General features: G+C 58.7%; 1 protein-coding gene across 2 annotated transcripts in view; it reads left to right on the forward strand.

Annotated features, from left to right (window-relative positions):
• AP2A2 (adaptor related protein complex 2 alpha 2 subunit) overlaps positions 3871-14672 on the forward strand; it is a 68252-nt gene continuing 57450 nt past the window's right edge. For both annotated transcript variants that reach the window (XM_018043263.1, XM_018043264.1), the window contains exon 1: positions 3871-4083. In XM_018043263.1, the coding sequence (XP_017898752.1) occupies positions 4017-4083 (67 nt within the window). In that variant the 5' untranslated portion in view covers positions 3871-4016. The remainder of the gene's footprint in view (positions 4084-14672) is intronic.

Consider the following 14672-nt stretch of genomic DNA (forward strand, 5'->3'; position numbering starts at 1 on the left):
GCCTGACCTGGCAGCATTCTGGAGGATGTTCAGGATCCTCACAGCCACCTCCCCCGCCCCCCCCCCCCGCCCCCATTCAGCGTCACCAGCTGTGCTGCTCCTGCAGCCCATGAGCGACAGCGCTCGTAAGGCCCCTTCAAGCCTAAGGGGAATGGATGTGAAATGGTCCTTGTTTGGGGGCTTTTGGGTTTTGGGGGGTTTGCTCTTGTTTCTTTGTTTAAAGAAAGGTAGACCGCTGCAAGTAGGACCTCGTTTGAGGGTGTCTGGCATCTTGGAGGGGATTCCCAGGTGGCACTGGTGGCAGAGAACCCGCCTGCCAACGCAGGAGAGGTAAGTGGTGTAGGTTCATTCCCTGGGTCGGGAAGACCCCCTGGAGGAGGGCATGGCAACCCACTCCCGTATCCCTGCCTGGAGAATCCCGTGGACGGAGGAGCCTGGCGGGCTATAGTCCACAGAGCTGCAAAGAGTCGGACACGACTGAAAGGACTTAGCACGCATGCGTGGAGTCTTGGAAGCTTGACTACCCTAAATTTTCTTCCAAACGGACCTCGAGAGCTTGTCTGGAGGTTCCAAAAGGGGCGTACAGCTACTCAAATCTCTTGACCCCAGAACACTCCCCTGCTATTGGGGGAGGTTGTCCTCTTCAAGTGAGCATGCTGCTTTGGGAGGGAAGCATATGGAGCTGTGGAGGAGGAAGGGGATGCCCGCCTAGTCAGCCAGAGCAGCCAGATCAACCCTGGTGATCAATGGGGTGGCAGATGTTGCAGCCAGATGGCCCTGGAACGTGGTCTTGATGAGAAGCCACAGGCCAGATTGGGGGGCATTCTGACATGTCCCAGGCACCAGAATCCCACTGACACAGCGCCATGGGCATGGGAATAGGTGGGAGTCAGCAGCTAGGGTTGGCAGGTGTAACAGAGCCCCCAGTTACAGCGGCACAAACGTGGACAGACTGAGGGCTCACGCAGTGCAGGGCTGGTGTGAAATAGAGTTCAGCCATCAGAACCGTGCTCCAGGTAGGAAAATGGAAAAGGAGGGACAGGGATTCAAAATCAGGTCCCCAAAAGTGCTCCCTCAAGTCATCGTCTGTCCTGGGTTGAATTATGTCCTCTAAAGTTTCACACGCCGAAGTCCTCAGTCCCTGTAGCTCTGATGGCGCCGTATCTGGGTCGTTGCAGGTGTAATTCATTAAGAGGAGTTCATACTTGGCCCCTGATCCAGCATGATGAGTGTCTTTGTAAAAGGGGGAAATTTGGACTCAGACAAGCATTGAGGGAAGATGGTGTGGGAGACACAGGCTGAAGACGGCTGTCGAGAGGCCAAGGACAGAGGTCTGGACCAGATCCTCAGTCTCAGCCTCGAAGGAACCAGTCCTACTTGATCAACAGCGTCCAGCCTCCAGAACTGGGAGTGCAGCACTGAGCTCCCCTCCGTGCATCACACACAGGAGCTTCTAGCATCTCAACCCCGTTTAAACACGGGGCCACCGCGTCCAGCCTCCAGACCCTCAACTGCCCAGGCAGACTCAAGTGACCCAGATTGCCGAGTGCCCCTTGGGATTGATCTGCTCTCTCAGAATCCATCCTGCACACATTCTACAGAGTTCTACTGACAGACACTCAGCTTCCTGCAGTTCTCCTGGCGGCCAAGCCTTCACATCTGGGTGTGACTGGGTGTTGGGACCTCCCTGTCCCAGGTCTCAGTGGATGGGGCTGGGCCAGGAGGTTTGGGGGGGAACTGACTTTTCTCCTACAAAGTAATCTCTCCGAGGATGTCATGACTGGATCTTCAAGTATGGGGACAACGTTGTCTAATGAGGGCTGTGGAGGGTGACGGGGCTCCTGGAGGGTAGGGCTTGGCGTCGCCCTTGCTGCCCCACCGCCCACCCACCTCTCTGGGCCCCAGCCGGGGAGGCCACAGGTTCACCTCCCGTGTCTCTTTCACAACAATCCGAATCTGCCGTGTGTGACTCCGGGGCTACGAGAGAGGAGACGGGCCGCCACAGGCAGGTTCCCGCCTCCCCAAGGTGAGCAGTCAGGGGCTTGAGCTCATCTCTGTCCTCCAGGTGGTCTGGCTTCCTTCAAAGGCCCCACCCACTACAGAGTTCTTGAATTCCTCATGCCCTGCCTGCTGGCCAAGACGGGGGATATGCTCAGTCCCTGGAGCCTGGCTGAGCACATCATTCCTGGTGAGCACAGGGGGCCAGGGAGGCCCAGGACACCACATCCTGTCCCCTAACACACACGGCTGCTTGGACCTCCAGCCCCGTCTGGGCCAGGATGCCAACCCCAATTTTCTGGAAGGTTATTGTCAACAACCCCCTCCAGACATTATGGGAAGGAAACTGGGTCACTCGTAAAGCTGACAGGCCCAGACACAAGCAGGACCACTCTGGGTACCATGGGCCCTGGTTCTGGGCTGCCCCGCCTTTGTTTCTTCTTCAGAATGCAAGTGTTGGGGCCTTCCCTCCCATTGGCCACGGAAGGAGGAGGGCCTGGGAACCAGCACGGGCTGGTCCAGTTCACACAGTCCAAGAAGGGGAGCACTGCATGCTGCCGAAAGGTTGAGTGGCCTGAAGGGCAGATGAAGGCACAGCAGGGGGCAGGGGGCAGGGGGCAGGGGCCAGGAGGCAGGGGTCTTTCTCACGGCCAGTGGCATGTCCCAGCAGTCTCTGGACACCAACTCCCCCACCCTGACCCCCCACCAACATACACACACATGTACAGGGATCCCAGGAGGTGTAGGAAGCCCAGGGTCAGCACTGAGAGAGGTGTGATGGCTGTCCATCTCTAAGCCTGTCCTCCGAGAAGCCCCTCCACTGTGGGTTGAGTTTGCCATCTGTCCACGCCATGCATGAGCCCCTGCAGCCTCTTGGCACTGCCCTACCCAGCGAGTGGCTGCTGGGGGTGGGTCATGGTCTCCTCACCTGAGTCCCCAGGCCTGGCTACGGTAGGGTTATCTCCTCCCCTGGGGAAACAGGCCCTAGCAGGTATCTCCTTCAGGAAGCCCTCGGCAGCCCAGCCCTTTGAAAGCTTTGGAAGGTGGTGAAATTGCTGCCTTATATGGATTCGGGTCTCCACAGGTTCTGGCTTCCCCCAGGGGTCCCAAAGGACCAGAGCTTGGGTCCTTGGTCCATGGAAGGGGACCTGTCCCTTTTTTCTCCTAGCCAGGGTCCATCAGGGGCCCAGCCTCTTACTGAGAAGGGAGCCGGGGTGGGTCTGGGCTGTGGCACTGGAACCTCTCTGGAGAGAGAGAGGCCATCCCACTTCGTGAAGAACAGCTTGGTGGGGCCACCTGCTCTCCAGACAAACTCCTGGGGTGTCTGCCTGCTAAGGCCCCTGCAGTGCAACTGCGGGTGGGCCCCCGTCCTGCCTCCACCTCCCCAGGCTGCGGAGGTGGGTGGCGGCAACAGTGGCAAAGGGTGCGGTTGGTTGGTCACCACGGAGCTGGATTCAAGACTGAGCCCGGTCCCCCGGTGCTGTCAAGGGGTGGGGGGACGCTGTCTCTTCAGGGCTGTCTCCCCCTTGTAAAGAGACGGGCCGGCTCTGGACGGCCGGGTGATGGGCAGCTGGCCCCAGAGCTCTGGATGGGGACGGGTCCCCCGCGGGAGGTCGACGGCAGGCGGCCCCAGCGCCGGGGGGGAAGGGCGGTGGGAGGGTGGGCGGAGGCGCGGCTGGCGGTGGGGCTTCCCGCGCCGGGGTCGGGCGGGGAGGACCCTGCGCGGCGCAGGCCGGCGCCCCCTCGCCTCCGCCGGGCCCCTCCCGCGGCACGCGCCTCCCGGGGCGGCCGCCCGGCCGTGCGCGCCCGCCGCCGACGTGCTCGCCCCCGCGCCCCGGCCGCCGTCGGTCGCCGCGCGAGCGAGCGTGCGTGCGTGCGCGCGCGCGCGGCGGCCCCGAGAGCGGCGCTGGAGCCTGAGGCGACTGGGCTGAGGCGGCTCCTCCCGGCTCCCGCTCCTGCGGCCCGCTGCCCTCTCCTTCCCGGGGCCCGGCAGCCCAGGCCGCTCCCCAGGCCCGAAGATGCCGGCCGTGTCGAAGGGGGACGGGATGCGGGGCCTGGCGGTGTTCATCTCGGATATCCGCAACTGTGAGTGGCCGGGCGCCGGGCCGGCCTGCTGGGGGCGGGGGCGCAGGCCGGGGTGAGGGGCTGGCCGGCACTGGCCTTCGGGGGCTGGGCTCCGGGGCGCGGACCTGGCGGGCGGGGGTCCTGGGGTTGGGGGCTGGGCTCCGGGGCGCGCGGACTTGGAGGACAGGGGTCCTGGGGTTGGGGGCTGGGCTCTGGGGCGCGGACTCGGCGGGCGGGGGTCCTGGGGTTGGGGGCTGGGGTCCGGGGCGCGGACCTGGCAGGCGGGGGTCTTGAGGTTGGGGGCTGGGGTCCGGGGCGCGGACCTGGCGGGCGGGGGTCCGGGGCGCGCGGACTTGGAGGACAGGGGTCCTGGGGTTGGGGGCTGGGGTCCGGGGCGCGGACCTGGCGGGCGGGGGTCCTGCGGTTGGGGGCTGGGCTCCGGGGCGCGGACTTGGAGGGCAGGGGACCTGGGGTTGGGGCTGGGTCCGGGGTGCGGGCAGCGTTCAGCACCCGCGCAGGGGGCCTGGCTCTGCTGAGGGGCTTCTAGCGAAGCCGCCCCTCCCCAGCATGATGTCACCCCGAGCAGTCGGCCGGTCTTTCTAGTAACGGAGCATCTAACCCAGCGTTTTCCAGAATAGCGTGCCTTTTCACTGGGAGTGGGAGTAGCGAAACCCGCGTCTTGCGGGGGAGCAGCTGCTTGACCCGGGTCCTGGCGGCCTGTTAGGCCCTGATTAAAGTGATTCGCTCCCAGGAAATCGGCCCCAGGCGGTGGCGCGGGATGGCCTCGGGGAAATGCTGCTCTGCCCGCTGTCTTTGGTCAGGGACCGCGTTTTCAGCGACATGTGCCCCTCACAGAGTGGGAAACTCCGTACGGACAGGTGGGCCCGGCTGGAGGCGGGGGCCGCACCCTTCCCCCGCCGATACATTTGACTTTGGTGCGCAGAAACTCCTGTTGACTTTCAGGTAATGTTCCCTCTGGGCTTCCCCTGGTGGCTCAGGCGGTAAAGAGTCTGCTTGCGGGAGACCAGGGTTTGATCCCTTGGTCAGGAAGGTCCCCTGGAGAAGGAAATGGCAGCCCACTCCACTATTCTTGCTTGGAAGATCCCATGGGTGGAGGAGCCTGGGAGGCTGTACAGTCCATGGAGGTCGCAAAGATTCGGACACGACTGAGCGACTTCACTTTTCCCTTTATCTAATTAAAAAAATAAAACACACGAAACCAGTTTCTTGTCTGGCTTTAATTCTCATTTTTTACCCGCCAGACATTTGTGGATTTCAGTGGCTGAGGTTCACTGTGTGTTTTAAAGAATGCATGTAATCACCTGCTGGTACATGTTGTTGTCCGGAGCCCTCCTGTGATCTCCTCACTTCCTTAGACTGGGGTGGAGGACCTAGACTGTGGAAGGGTCTAGCTTCTGTTCCTTCCCCTTTTCTGCAAGAAATCCATGTGGAAACACACCCTGAGGTCCGCACTTTCACAAGTAGGGCAGCATCCTTTTGTCCTCTGCTGTGTAACGTGATTTTCTAGATAATAAGACGCATAGTCGAAATGCTGACGTGTGGGTGTGTTGCTGCTTCAGGAGACCCTTGGGCCAGGGCTCAGCTGCCTTAAATTAACCTTGACGTCTGTCCTTTCATTTTGGAAGAAAATTGCTTTGGGCAGGTCATTGAGCTTGAAATCCCTTTCCTCAGTTTTGTAGACTAGTTCTGCTAACCGAACGTGCTCTGTGCTGGGTCTGCCACAGCGTGCGGATTTGGCCTGCCGACTGGGTATAGACAGACTCCCTCCACGTCTGCCCTGTGGCATTTGGGGCTGATCACTTGTGTGGCTGTCTGCTGTGGCCTCTCCCTTCTAAATGCTTCAGTTGTGACAACCAGAAATGCTTCCCGCTGTTGCCTTGTGGACACCCCCACTCTGGGCCCTGAGTAGCTGGAGTGTAGCAGTGAATTAGACAGTGTCTTCGGTGAAGGAGCTGCTGTAAGAAGTGCCTAATCCTTCGGAGGGCTGGGGCTGGGCTCAGGCCTCTGTTTAACGTGGCCCCCTCCTCAAAACCAGCTTTCCCACCACACCTTCTTGCTACCCGGCAGCAGCCGTGAGGCTGTCCTCTCCTGTCAGGACAGCGTGGGCAGTTCGCGGCGCTCTGTCCCCTCCCCGCCACACCCTGAAGCCCCACAGGGTGGGGGCCACACGCGGTGTGAGTTGCTCACCCTGTAGCTGAGTAGGCGAGTGCAGAGAAGCTCTACCCTGGGAGTGATCTGGGGCCTGTTCTGGCCAGGCCTGGCAGGTGGTGGGCACAGCAGGGAGGAGGAGGAGGTCTGGCCTGAGAGCCTGCCGCCTGGTCAGAGCTGCTCTGAGCTTGAGCCCGCGGGGGCGGGTGGTGGTCCCCACTTCCTCTGCTCACGGCTCTGCTTTGCTGTCGTGGGAGTGACCCCTGTGCAGAGAGGGCGCCTGGGCCCACGGCCGCAGAGCTCCGTCTGCCCCACTGACACCGGTGGAGTGTGGGGCTGAAGCATCGCTGGTGTTTCAGCCCTAAAATCGTGGCTTCCTTTGCCTTTCCGCATGATGTGGTCTCTTAAGTGTCCCCCGTAGCCCCAGCCCTGCCTCAGGCGGTGGCTGGCTGCAAGCTGCTGCTGGGCCTGAGAGGTGCCCGCGTCCTGCTGCTCCTTGTAGCTCTGTGGCTCGTACGTTAACTTGGTCCTATCTTACTGACTTCAGCCCGCTAAATTTGACTCTGAATTTGGTGTGTGGGAGTTCATGAACTGTTTCTCTCGATCGTTTTTAAATATGTTGTTAAAAACGTTCTATTCCTTTTATTTAGTTCTAGTTGTAAAATAATTTTTTTATTCAGAAATAAGTATGGAGTCATAGGAAGTTGCAAAGAAAAGGACAGGGAGGCCCCAGCATTCCTCAGCCATCTCCCCTCTCTCATGACAGTGTAGCTGCAACACCAGGAAGCTGACACTGGTACAGTCGGCCAGGTGTAGTCACATTTCTCAAGTGTTGTACGCAGGATGTGTGTGTGTGTGTGCAGGTCTGTGAACTTTTTCTGGGCTGCACCACAAGGCTTGCGGAATCCTAGTCCCAACCAGGGCCTCTGCGGCGACAGCGAGGAGGGCTAACCGCTGGGCTGTGGAGAAGCCCCGAGGCCTTTGTGCTCCCCCAGGCGCAGCTTCGCGCGACCCCACCGCAGAGAAGGTGCAGGGCTGTTTCACCGTCACACAGCCCTCTTGTGCCACCTCGTGTGGTCAGCCTCTGCCCCGGCCACTCACGTGCGTTCTCTGTCTCTGTCGCCTCTCAAGGATGTCGTGTGAGTGAAACTGTGCAGCGCGTGACCTGCTGAGGCTGGCTTTTCTCGCTGGCACAGTCCCTGGAGGGCCATCCATTCAAGCACTGAAGTCAAAATGAAGCATCTGGGCCTTCGTTGGTGGTCCGGTGGCTAAGACTCTGCCCTCCCAGTCCAAGGGGCACGAGTTCCATCCCTGGTCAGGGACTGAGATCCCGCACGCTGCGTGGGGTGGCCAGAACAACAAGCAAAGGGGAAGAGCTGCTGAAACGGGTGAAGTGATGGCGGCTTGCTGTTTGTTTGCTGTTTGGGAAGTTTGTTGGCTTTGCACGTACTGTAGTACCGGCGGAGGAGCTTTGCGCGTTGACTTGCTGATGCTGGAACGTCGCTGCAGATGTAGAACCTGCTGAAAACGTCAGAACTGACTACAGAGCAGCGAGGGCCGCGCTGAGGGAGGAGCGACGCGACTTCGTTCTTGTGGAGCCCGTCATGGTGCCAGTGGGCAGGGAAATGCCATTTGTTCCCTCCATGCACGCGGTGGTGGGAGCTGGGGCTGCTCGGATGAGTCGAGACACTTCCATGGTGCTTGGAGGCTTTTTATTTAATCCCTCCAGGCACTCACGCAAATGAAGGGATTCAAGTGGACAGATGTAATTAGCCATTTGGCCAAAAACAATTTCCATGTTCTTGGAGAAAGCGTGTGGTTTTGCTGCAGGCACAGTGATTTAACTAGAGGGTGCCTGGCAGTGCCCTGTCCTGTGGTCACCACGGAGCTTGATTGCCCCCCGTTTCTGTTGTTAATAACTTCGCTGAAACTGGGCACTCCTTTGAATTGTATTTTAGCATGACTAAAGTGAAAAAATTTTACTTGTTTGTAAAATTCCATTTGTTATGAGTCATAAGTTGGACGTGAAAATTTAAATTCGGCGTAAAACTCCAATGTTGAAGTGTAGTTTGGCACTTGATTTTCCTGGGCAGCAGTAAAGATCAGAACCGGGGGGTCAGCCTGCATCTTAACTTTTCAAAGTTTTTTTAAGTAAGGTTCAGTTTAGTCTTGTCTGTACATTTAAAAAATGCTGACTTTTTGAAAAAAGTGCTCTGGTTGCATATTTCCTTTTGCACTCTTACGCATAATTTATAGTCCTTAGAAACTGATTTAGGAAGTTTGTGCCGAGGCTCGGGGAAGGGCCGGATCTCCAGGCTGGAAGAGGAAGGAAGTCTTTGGTCTGACTGCACGTTGCGGCTTCCAGGGAGTCCCCATGTCCCCGCCGTGTCCTGGCTTCTCTCTGTGTCCTCTGTGAGATGTCGAGGTGCCCTGGTGAAGAGTGTATTCTCAGACCAGATACTCAGCGTTACCTCTCTTTTCTCTTAAAATGATTTTCACTCCATTTATTTATTTATTTATTTTTTGGCAGCAACACGTGTCAGGATTTTAGAGTTGTGAAGTTATTGGGAGGACCGTCTTTTGGGGATTAAGTGGCATTTCTTGGCTTTACAGAAGTCAGAGAGGGTCAGACCCGAGGGTAGGGTTCAGGAGTGCCGTGGGAAAAGACGCGCGCAGCCCGGGGAGCTCTGCCGGGAGCTCTGAGCAGCAGGGCTCTCGTTGCCCGAATGTCACTTGCAGATCTTGGATGCGACGTTGGCCTCCCTGAGTTCGGATTTCAAAGCTTCGGAGGCTCCAAGGAGGGAAAGTCCTGGTGAGTCTGTGGCAGACATGTCTGGTGCGGTGCTGCCGTGAAGCTCAGGTGGTCCCCTCCTGGTGAACAGGGTGCGCGGGGGCCGTGGCCCTGGTCACGTGCTGGGCTTCCTCCGAGAGGCTGAGCGGTTCTGAGTTCTGGACGGTGTGGGCCTCAGGTTTCGGTTAAAAGGTAGCCTCTGGGCCTGTTGTGTGAAACACCGCTGGGGTTCTGAGCAGCTGAGGATGAAGCTCCCGGCCCCAGAGGTGCTTGGAGACCGACACATGGGACGTGAGTTCCCGCTCTGCGTCCTCAGAGTAGGTCGACAGGGTGGCAGAGGCGGGGTCCTTGCCCTGAGAGAGCCGCAGGTTGGAAAGCGGAGGCCCGGGGAGGGGGCAGAGCGAGGGGCAGAGGGGCACCAGCGCTGGGCGCCCGGGGGCGGTGGGGGGTGGTGTGAGCCCGCCTGGGGGCCTCCGGGTTTGCTGAGGCCCTGTCCAGCCTCTTTCCCTCGAGGCCTGTCTGCTCCTCGCTCCCCACCCTGCTCCGTGTGAGGAAATGAAGGGGGGTGTGCAGGGACGCGTCCCGCCCTGTGGTCAGCGCTGGGCTTGGCGGACCCCACAGCGGGCGTTAGAGAGCCCCTGGCTTCTGTCAGCTCCCGGGGTTGCAGCGTGGAGTAAAGGGAAGTCACTTCCCCATCAGCTTACCAAACGAATTGAGAGATACTCATTAGGAGACAAAAGTGAGGGGTTTTCACTAGGTCACACGATGTCTGAGGCGTCAGACCACAAAACGGAACTCACTGACTCTGGCCTTGGCCTTCTTCAGAGTCTTCCTGACTTTGGGATGAAAATCGACACAGGTGAGATGTCACGGAAAGCAACGCGCGTCGCTTGCCTAGGAGGAGACTTTCAGGCTGGGTTGCGGTGGGTGTTTGCTCGTGCTGGGGAGCTGGGGTTGTGTGCTGAGGTCAGCCCTTGCCCTCTGTGGAGGGAGGCTTGTGAGGGACGCCAGGATGCGTAGAATGGAGAGCACGTCGGGAGGAAGCGCCCGACTTAAAGCAGTGCCTCGGAGGCCAGCGTGGGAAGAGGACCAGGAAGGGTGTGGGGCCGTGACGTGCGGTGCCAGAAAGCGAAGAGGCAGGCCCGGCCTTGCCCAGTGCATCGCGTGCCCTTGGGGTGCAGTCTCTGCGCCGCGAAGAGGACGGCCGGGCGCACGGCGCCTGCCCGTGCGCTCGAGGGCAGGGGGTTGGGAGCTGCCGGGGGAGCCACCCAGTGGGACCGGGGGAGGCGTGCCCGCCCCTCGGCGTCTGTGTGAGTGGGGGTGCTCCATGTTTCAGGAGGGCAGTGCAGTGCCCGCACCAGCCTGTGCCTTGGAAAGAGAGGACGGTCTCTGCGGGGAGGCCAGCCCCTCTTCCTGGCTCACTCCGGGCCCTGGCAGGGGGAGTGGCTGGCTGAGGGTTGGACGTGCTCGTTAAGGCAGGGGCGTCTGGCTAGTGCTTGGGAGTCGGATCCTGATTCTGTCCCTTTTTCTTTCTCACTTTTGCAAATTGTGGCCCAAGACAGCTGGGAGCCTTCCTGTTTCCCCAAATTTGAACCGCGTGAGGGCGTTCCCCAGCGGCCCCGCGGGTGGAGCTGGTGCTTTCATGACCAGTGGCCTGTGTTGTGTCCCCGGTCCGGGAACTAAGACCCTGGAAGTCACACAGCATAGGCAAAACATTAAGAAAGGAAAACAGCTGCGCCTCCCTCACTCTGTGAGACTTGAAGCCCTGTTGTGTTCCCCTCCTTGCATTTGAGGGGTTTCCCTTGTGTGGTCCTTTCCACCTGCCCTCATCTGCAGGATTGCTTAACAGTGTGAAGACCAAACCCAGATTGGGTTGCTTGGCTTCGGCTTTGCACTGCAGCGCCTGTTTTTCCCCTTTAAAAATCCCTTCTGAGGGCAGCAGAAGGGTGTCGTGAGGATTAGGTGTTCAGTGTACTTAGAGCACCTTGAGCTCCTTAGGGTGGGATCAGGCGCCGTGTGGGGATCCCGCTTTGCTTTTCCTAAGGCCAGCCTTCCTTTGTGTGCTGGGGTTGGGAGCGCAGTTATATTTCTGTTGCAATTTAAACAGCACTGGAAAAGGGCACTATGTTGATACTGAATAGTCTTTTAAAGCACAGTGGGAAAAATAGAGCAAGAAAATGAATATTTTGGAATACTTTTGGATTGTATTTGTTGCTATTGAAAAATAGCTTTTTCTGGCCAGTTACTGTGAGGGGTGTGTGTCTTGCACGGTACTACCAGACCAGAACCTTCTTTTGACCCCCGCTATGCCTGCGAGAGCAGAGTCTCCGGTGATGAGGCGGGAGCTCGGGTGCTCTGGGGCCTGTGGGGGATGGAGGCTCGTCTGCACCTGCTGGCACCTTCCGCGGGCCTCCTGCCCTGGACTCGCTCCGCACAACCTCAGGGGCTCCTCTCAGGCAGCACGCGGCTTCCGTTCAGTCAGTTCCCCGTTCAGACTTTGCCTCTCATCGCTCACCTGCGGCCTGAGTCCTCGCCTGAGCAGCGCGCCAGCCTCCCTGGCACGAGAGCGGCGCAGGGGTGGAGGGCTGTGGGTCTGTGGCGCAGAGTCGCCCAGTTCCTGAGGCCTGGCCTTTCTCAGGCTGCCTTCCGTGGATGGGCTGTGGGTCCTCGTGCCCACAGCCTCCCAGACTGTCTCATGGGGAAGCTGGCCGCAGAGGGGCCGGAGGCGCTGTTCTGTTGGGGCTGATGTGTGCCTGCTGCGTGCTCTCCGACGCAGCGTTTACTGTAGGTCTGACGTGAATCTGCTGAATAAGTAGCCCAGAAAATATGGTTTTTCATTTTACGTTCTTGTTGTTTTGTAATAGTTTTGATACAACTCCAAGAGTGAAGGGTGTTTTGAAGATGTGTATTTAAAAATTTCTTTGTTTTTCTGGACTCTTATTTTTTGACATAATTGTTCAATTCATTCGTTCATTTGAGAAAACCTTTGGTGCCCGTTGCGTGCCGGGCATTATCCTAGGCATCGGGCATTCGGTGTGTAACCGAAGGGACCCAGTCCCTGTTCTTTCAGAGACTTAGATTCTGTGAGAGTAGAGGGGTCTCCGCGTCACTCTGCGTGCCCGCCCTCACAGGGCCTCGGGGCTCTGGGTCCCCCGGGAAGTGGTGCAGCCCCTCGCGTTGCTTTCCTGCCTCTCAGTGGCCGCTGTCTTCCACAGTCTCTGCTCCAGTGTCTGAAAACTGTTGTTTCCTGTATTTCGCTCAGGTTTGTACTGCCTGAGGTGGGAGGGTAATCCTGACCCTGTTTAGTAGGTTTGGGAGCGATGCTGAGTGTGCATTCGGACCCCAAGGCTGGAATTTGGAGGTGAGCAGATGGCGTTGTATGTAGGTGGCGTGTGAGACCGCGAGACTGGAGTCCGAGCTGGAAGCTGACGGGGGTGGCGATCGTCACAGAAGCTCTATCTCTGTCTTCACAGCTGATACTTCACAGCGGGTACTGAGGTGCTCCCTGTTTTATGGAGAAAGGGGCGGAGGCCAAGGAGGCCGAGGCAGTGCTCCTGAGATGGTCCACTGAGGACCCAGGCCCAGGCGACTGGGGCTCCAGACCTCTCCTCTGAAGCGCGTTGCTGAGCCAGCTTTCCGGGAGGATGGCCAGAGCTCCAGATGTGCCTAAGCTGTCAGGCGGCCTGGGCCAGGGAGGAGGGCTGGCCAGGGGGTCGCAGGAGGGGACTGGGCGGGGGCCTGATGGGCGGCTCCCAGGAGAAGAACCGGGAAACAGGAGGGAGGAGCTGGAGACCCCAGGACCGCTCTGACACGGGAGCGCCCTTTTCCCAGCCCACAGCCGCGCTCCTGGGATCAGAGCGGGCACAGCCTGGCAGCAGGCGCTTGGCCTGCGCCTCCCAGAGCCTCAGTCCTCCTGGAGACCGCCCGCCTTCTTCTCCCGCTCCCCTCCCTGCGCCCCCAGCCAGTCCGTCTCCAGGCCTGCGTCTCCCTGACCGCTCCCTCAGGGCTCCCGGGGCCCCCCAGGTTCAGTGACATCTGCACACTCAGGGGGCCCTGGGACTGGGCTGTAAGTGTCTGGAGGGCACGCTGCCTGTCACGATTGGGTCAAGAGTGCTTTTTTAAGGTTAATCCATTTGTTCAGCAAATTCCTGGGTCCCTACTTCACACATTGAACAGAAAAACCAACCAAGAGTGCCCTCATGTGGCTTATACCCCAGTGAGGCAGACACAAAATAAGTAAGTTTAACGTACACTGCATTGTATACAGTGCTGGGGCCTCCCAGGTGGCTCAGTGGTAAAGAATCCTCCCTCCAGTGCAGGAGACACAGGAGTTTCATCCCTGGGTCGGCAAGATCCCCTGGAGAGGGAAGTGTCAGTCCACTCCACTGTTCTTTCCTGGGAAATCCCATGGACAGAGGAGCCTGGCGGGCTACAGCCCACGGGGCCGCAGAGTCAGACCCGATTCAGTGGCTGAACACTGCGCACATATGCTGTGTGGAGGGGAGCCTAAAGGGAAGAATAAAGGGGCTTGCAGTGTGGGTAGGGAGCTGGAGGTCAGGTGTCCTTGGGATGCTGGTGGTGGGTGGGTGGGGAGGCCACTGTGCCTGCTCTTCAGAGCTGGAGGAAGGTGGGGTGCGTGGCGGGACCTGAGCTGAGCCAGGGCTGGTGAGCAGAGAAAGGACTTGGCTTTAGGGAGACAGGAGGGAAGCCGGTTAGGAGCCCCCGGACCAGGTGAGAAAGGTGAGGACCCCTGGGGGTGGGGAGGTAGACCCGGAGTGACAGGGCCAGGGCGGAAGGGGAGGGGTTTTGCCAGCAAGCGCTGCCATGGAGGAGGTGGGTCAGGCGTGGTTTTCGTGATGGGGGGAGACTGGCTGGGCTGGGGTGAGGGCCGAGAGCGGCAGAGAGAGTGGGTCGTAGTGCTTGGGCAGGGCGGTGGGCTCAGAATTTGCTTGCCTGGTCTAGTTGCTCACTAGAGCTGCAAGGATGGGGCCCTGGGGTCCCTGCTGTGGAGCGCAGGGAGCGTGACCGTTGGCGCGGCGGTGGCTCTGGGGACCAGATCTTCTGAGGCGCCACGGTTAGGGCCAGCGGGTATGGGGGTCACTCATCCTGTATGGTGGGGAGGGGGCAGTGTCATAGTAAGTGGACAGGTCTTCCCAATTATATTAATTCTTGCTATTTACTTGTTCCTAAATAAAGAAAGAAATGAAAAACAGAATCAAGAACATAGTTAAGAGAGGGTTAGACGCTCCTTTGTGTCTGACTCTGACTGACCCCAGGGACTGCAGCCCGCCAGGCTCCTCTGTCCACGGAATTCTCCAGGTGTGCATACTGGAGTGGGCTGCCATCCCTTTAATTACAACACAGTTGGCCCTCACCCCATTCTCTCATTCCTAAACTTAAGTCAATTGTTTTCAGTTTATATCCATCTCTTCTCATGTTTACTTTAAAAATGTGATTACTTACTCTAAACTACATGTTAAACTGCGCGTCAGTCGTGGGTGTTCTTCTCCATTCAGCCATTATTTTCTGGCTCCCTACTGTGGAAGACGAGGATGTAACCTGCCTAAGCTCCCCTTTTCCCATGTTCTGATGTGCCAGTTTTTAATCTAAGTGATCTGTAGCGTTTAATTGCTGTCTGAAAATATTATTC

Source organism: Capra hircus, chromosome 29 (genome assembly GCF_001704415.2).
Source record: "Capra hircus breed San Clemente chromosome 29, ASM170441v1, whole genome shotgun sequence".
Lineage (NCBI taxonomy): Eukaryota > Metazoa > Chordata > Mammalia > Artiodactyla > Bovidae > Capra > Capra hircus.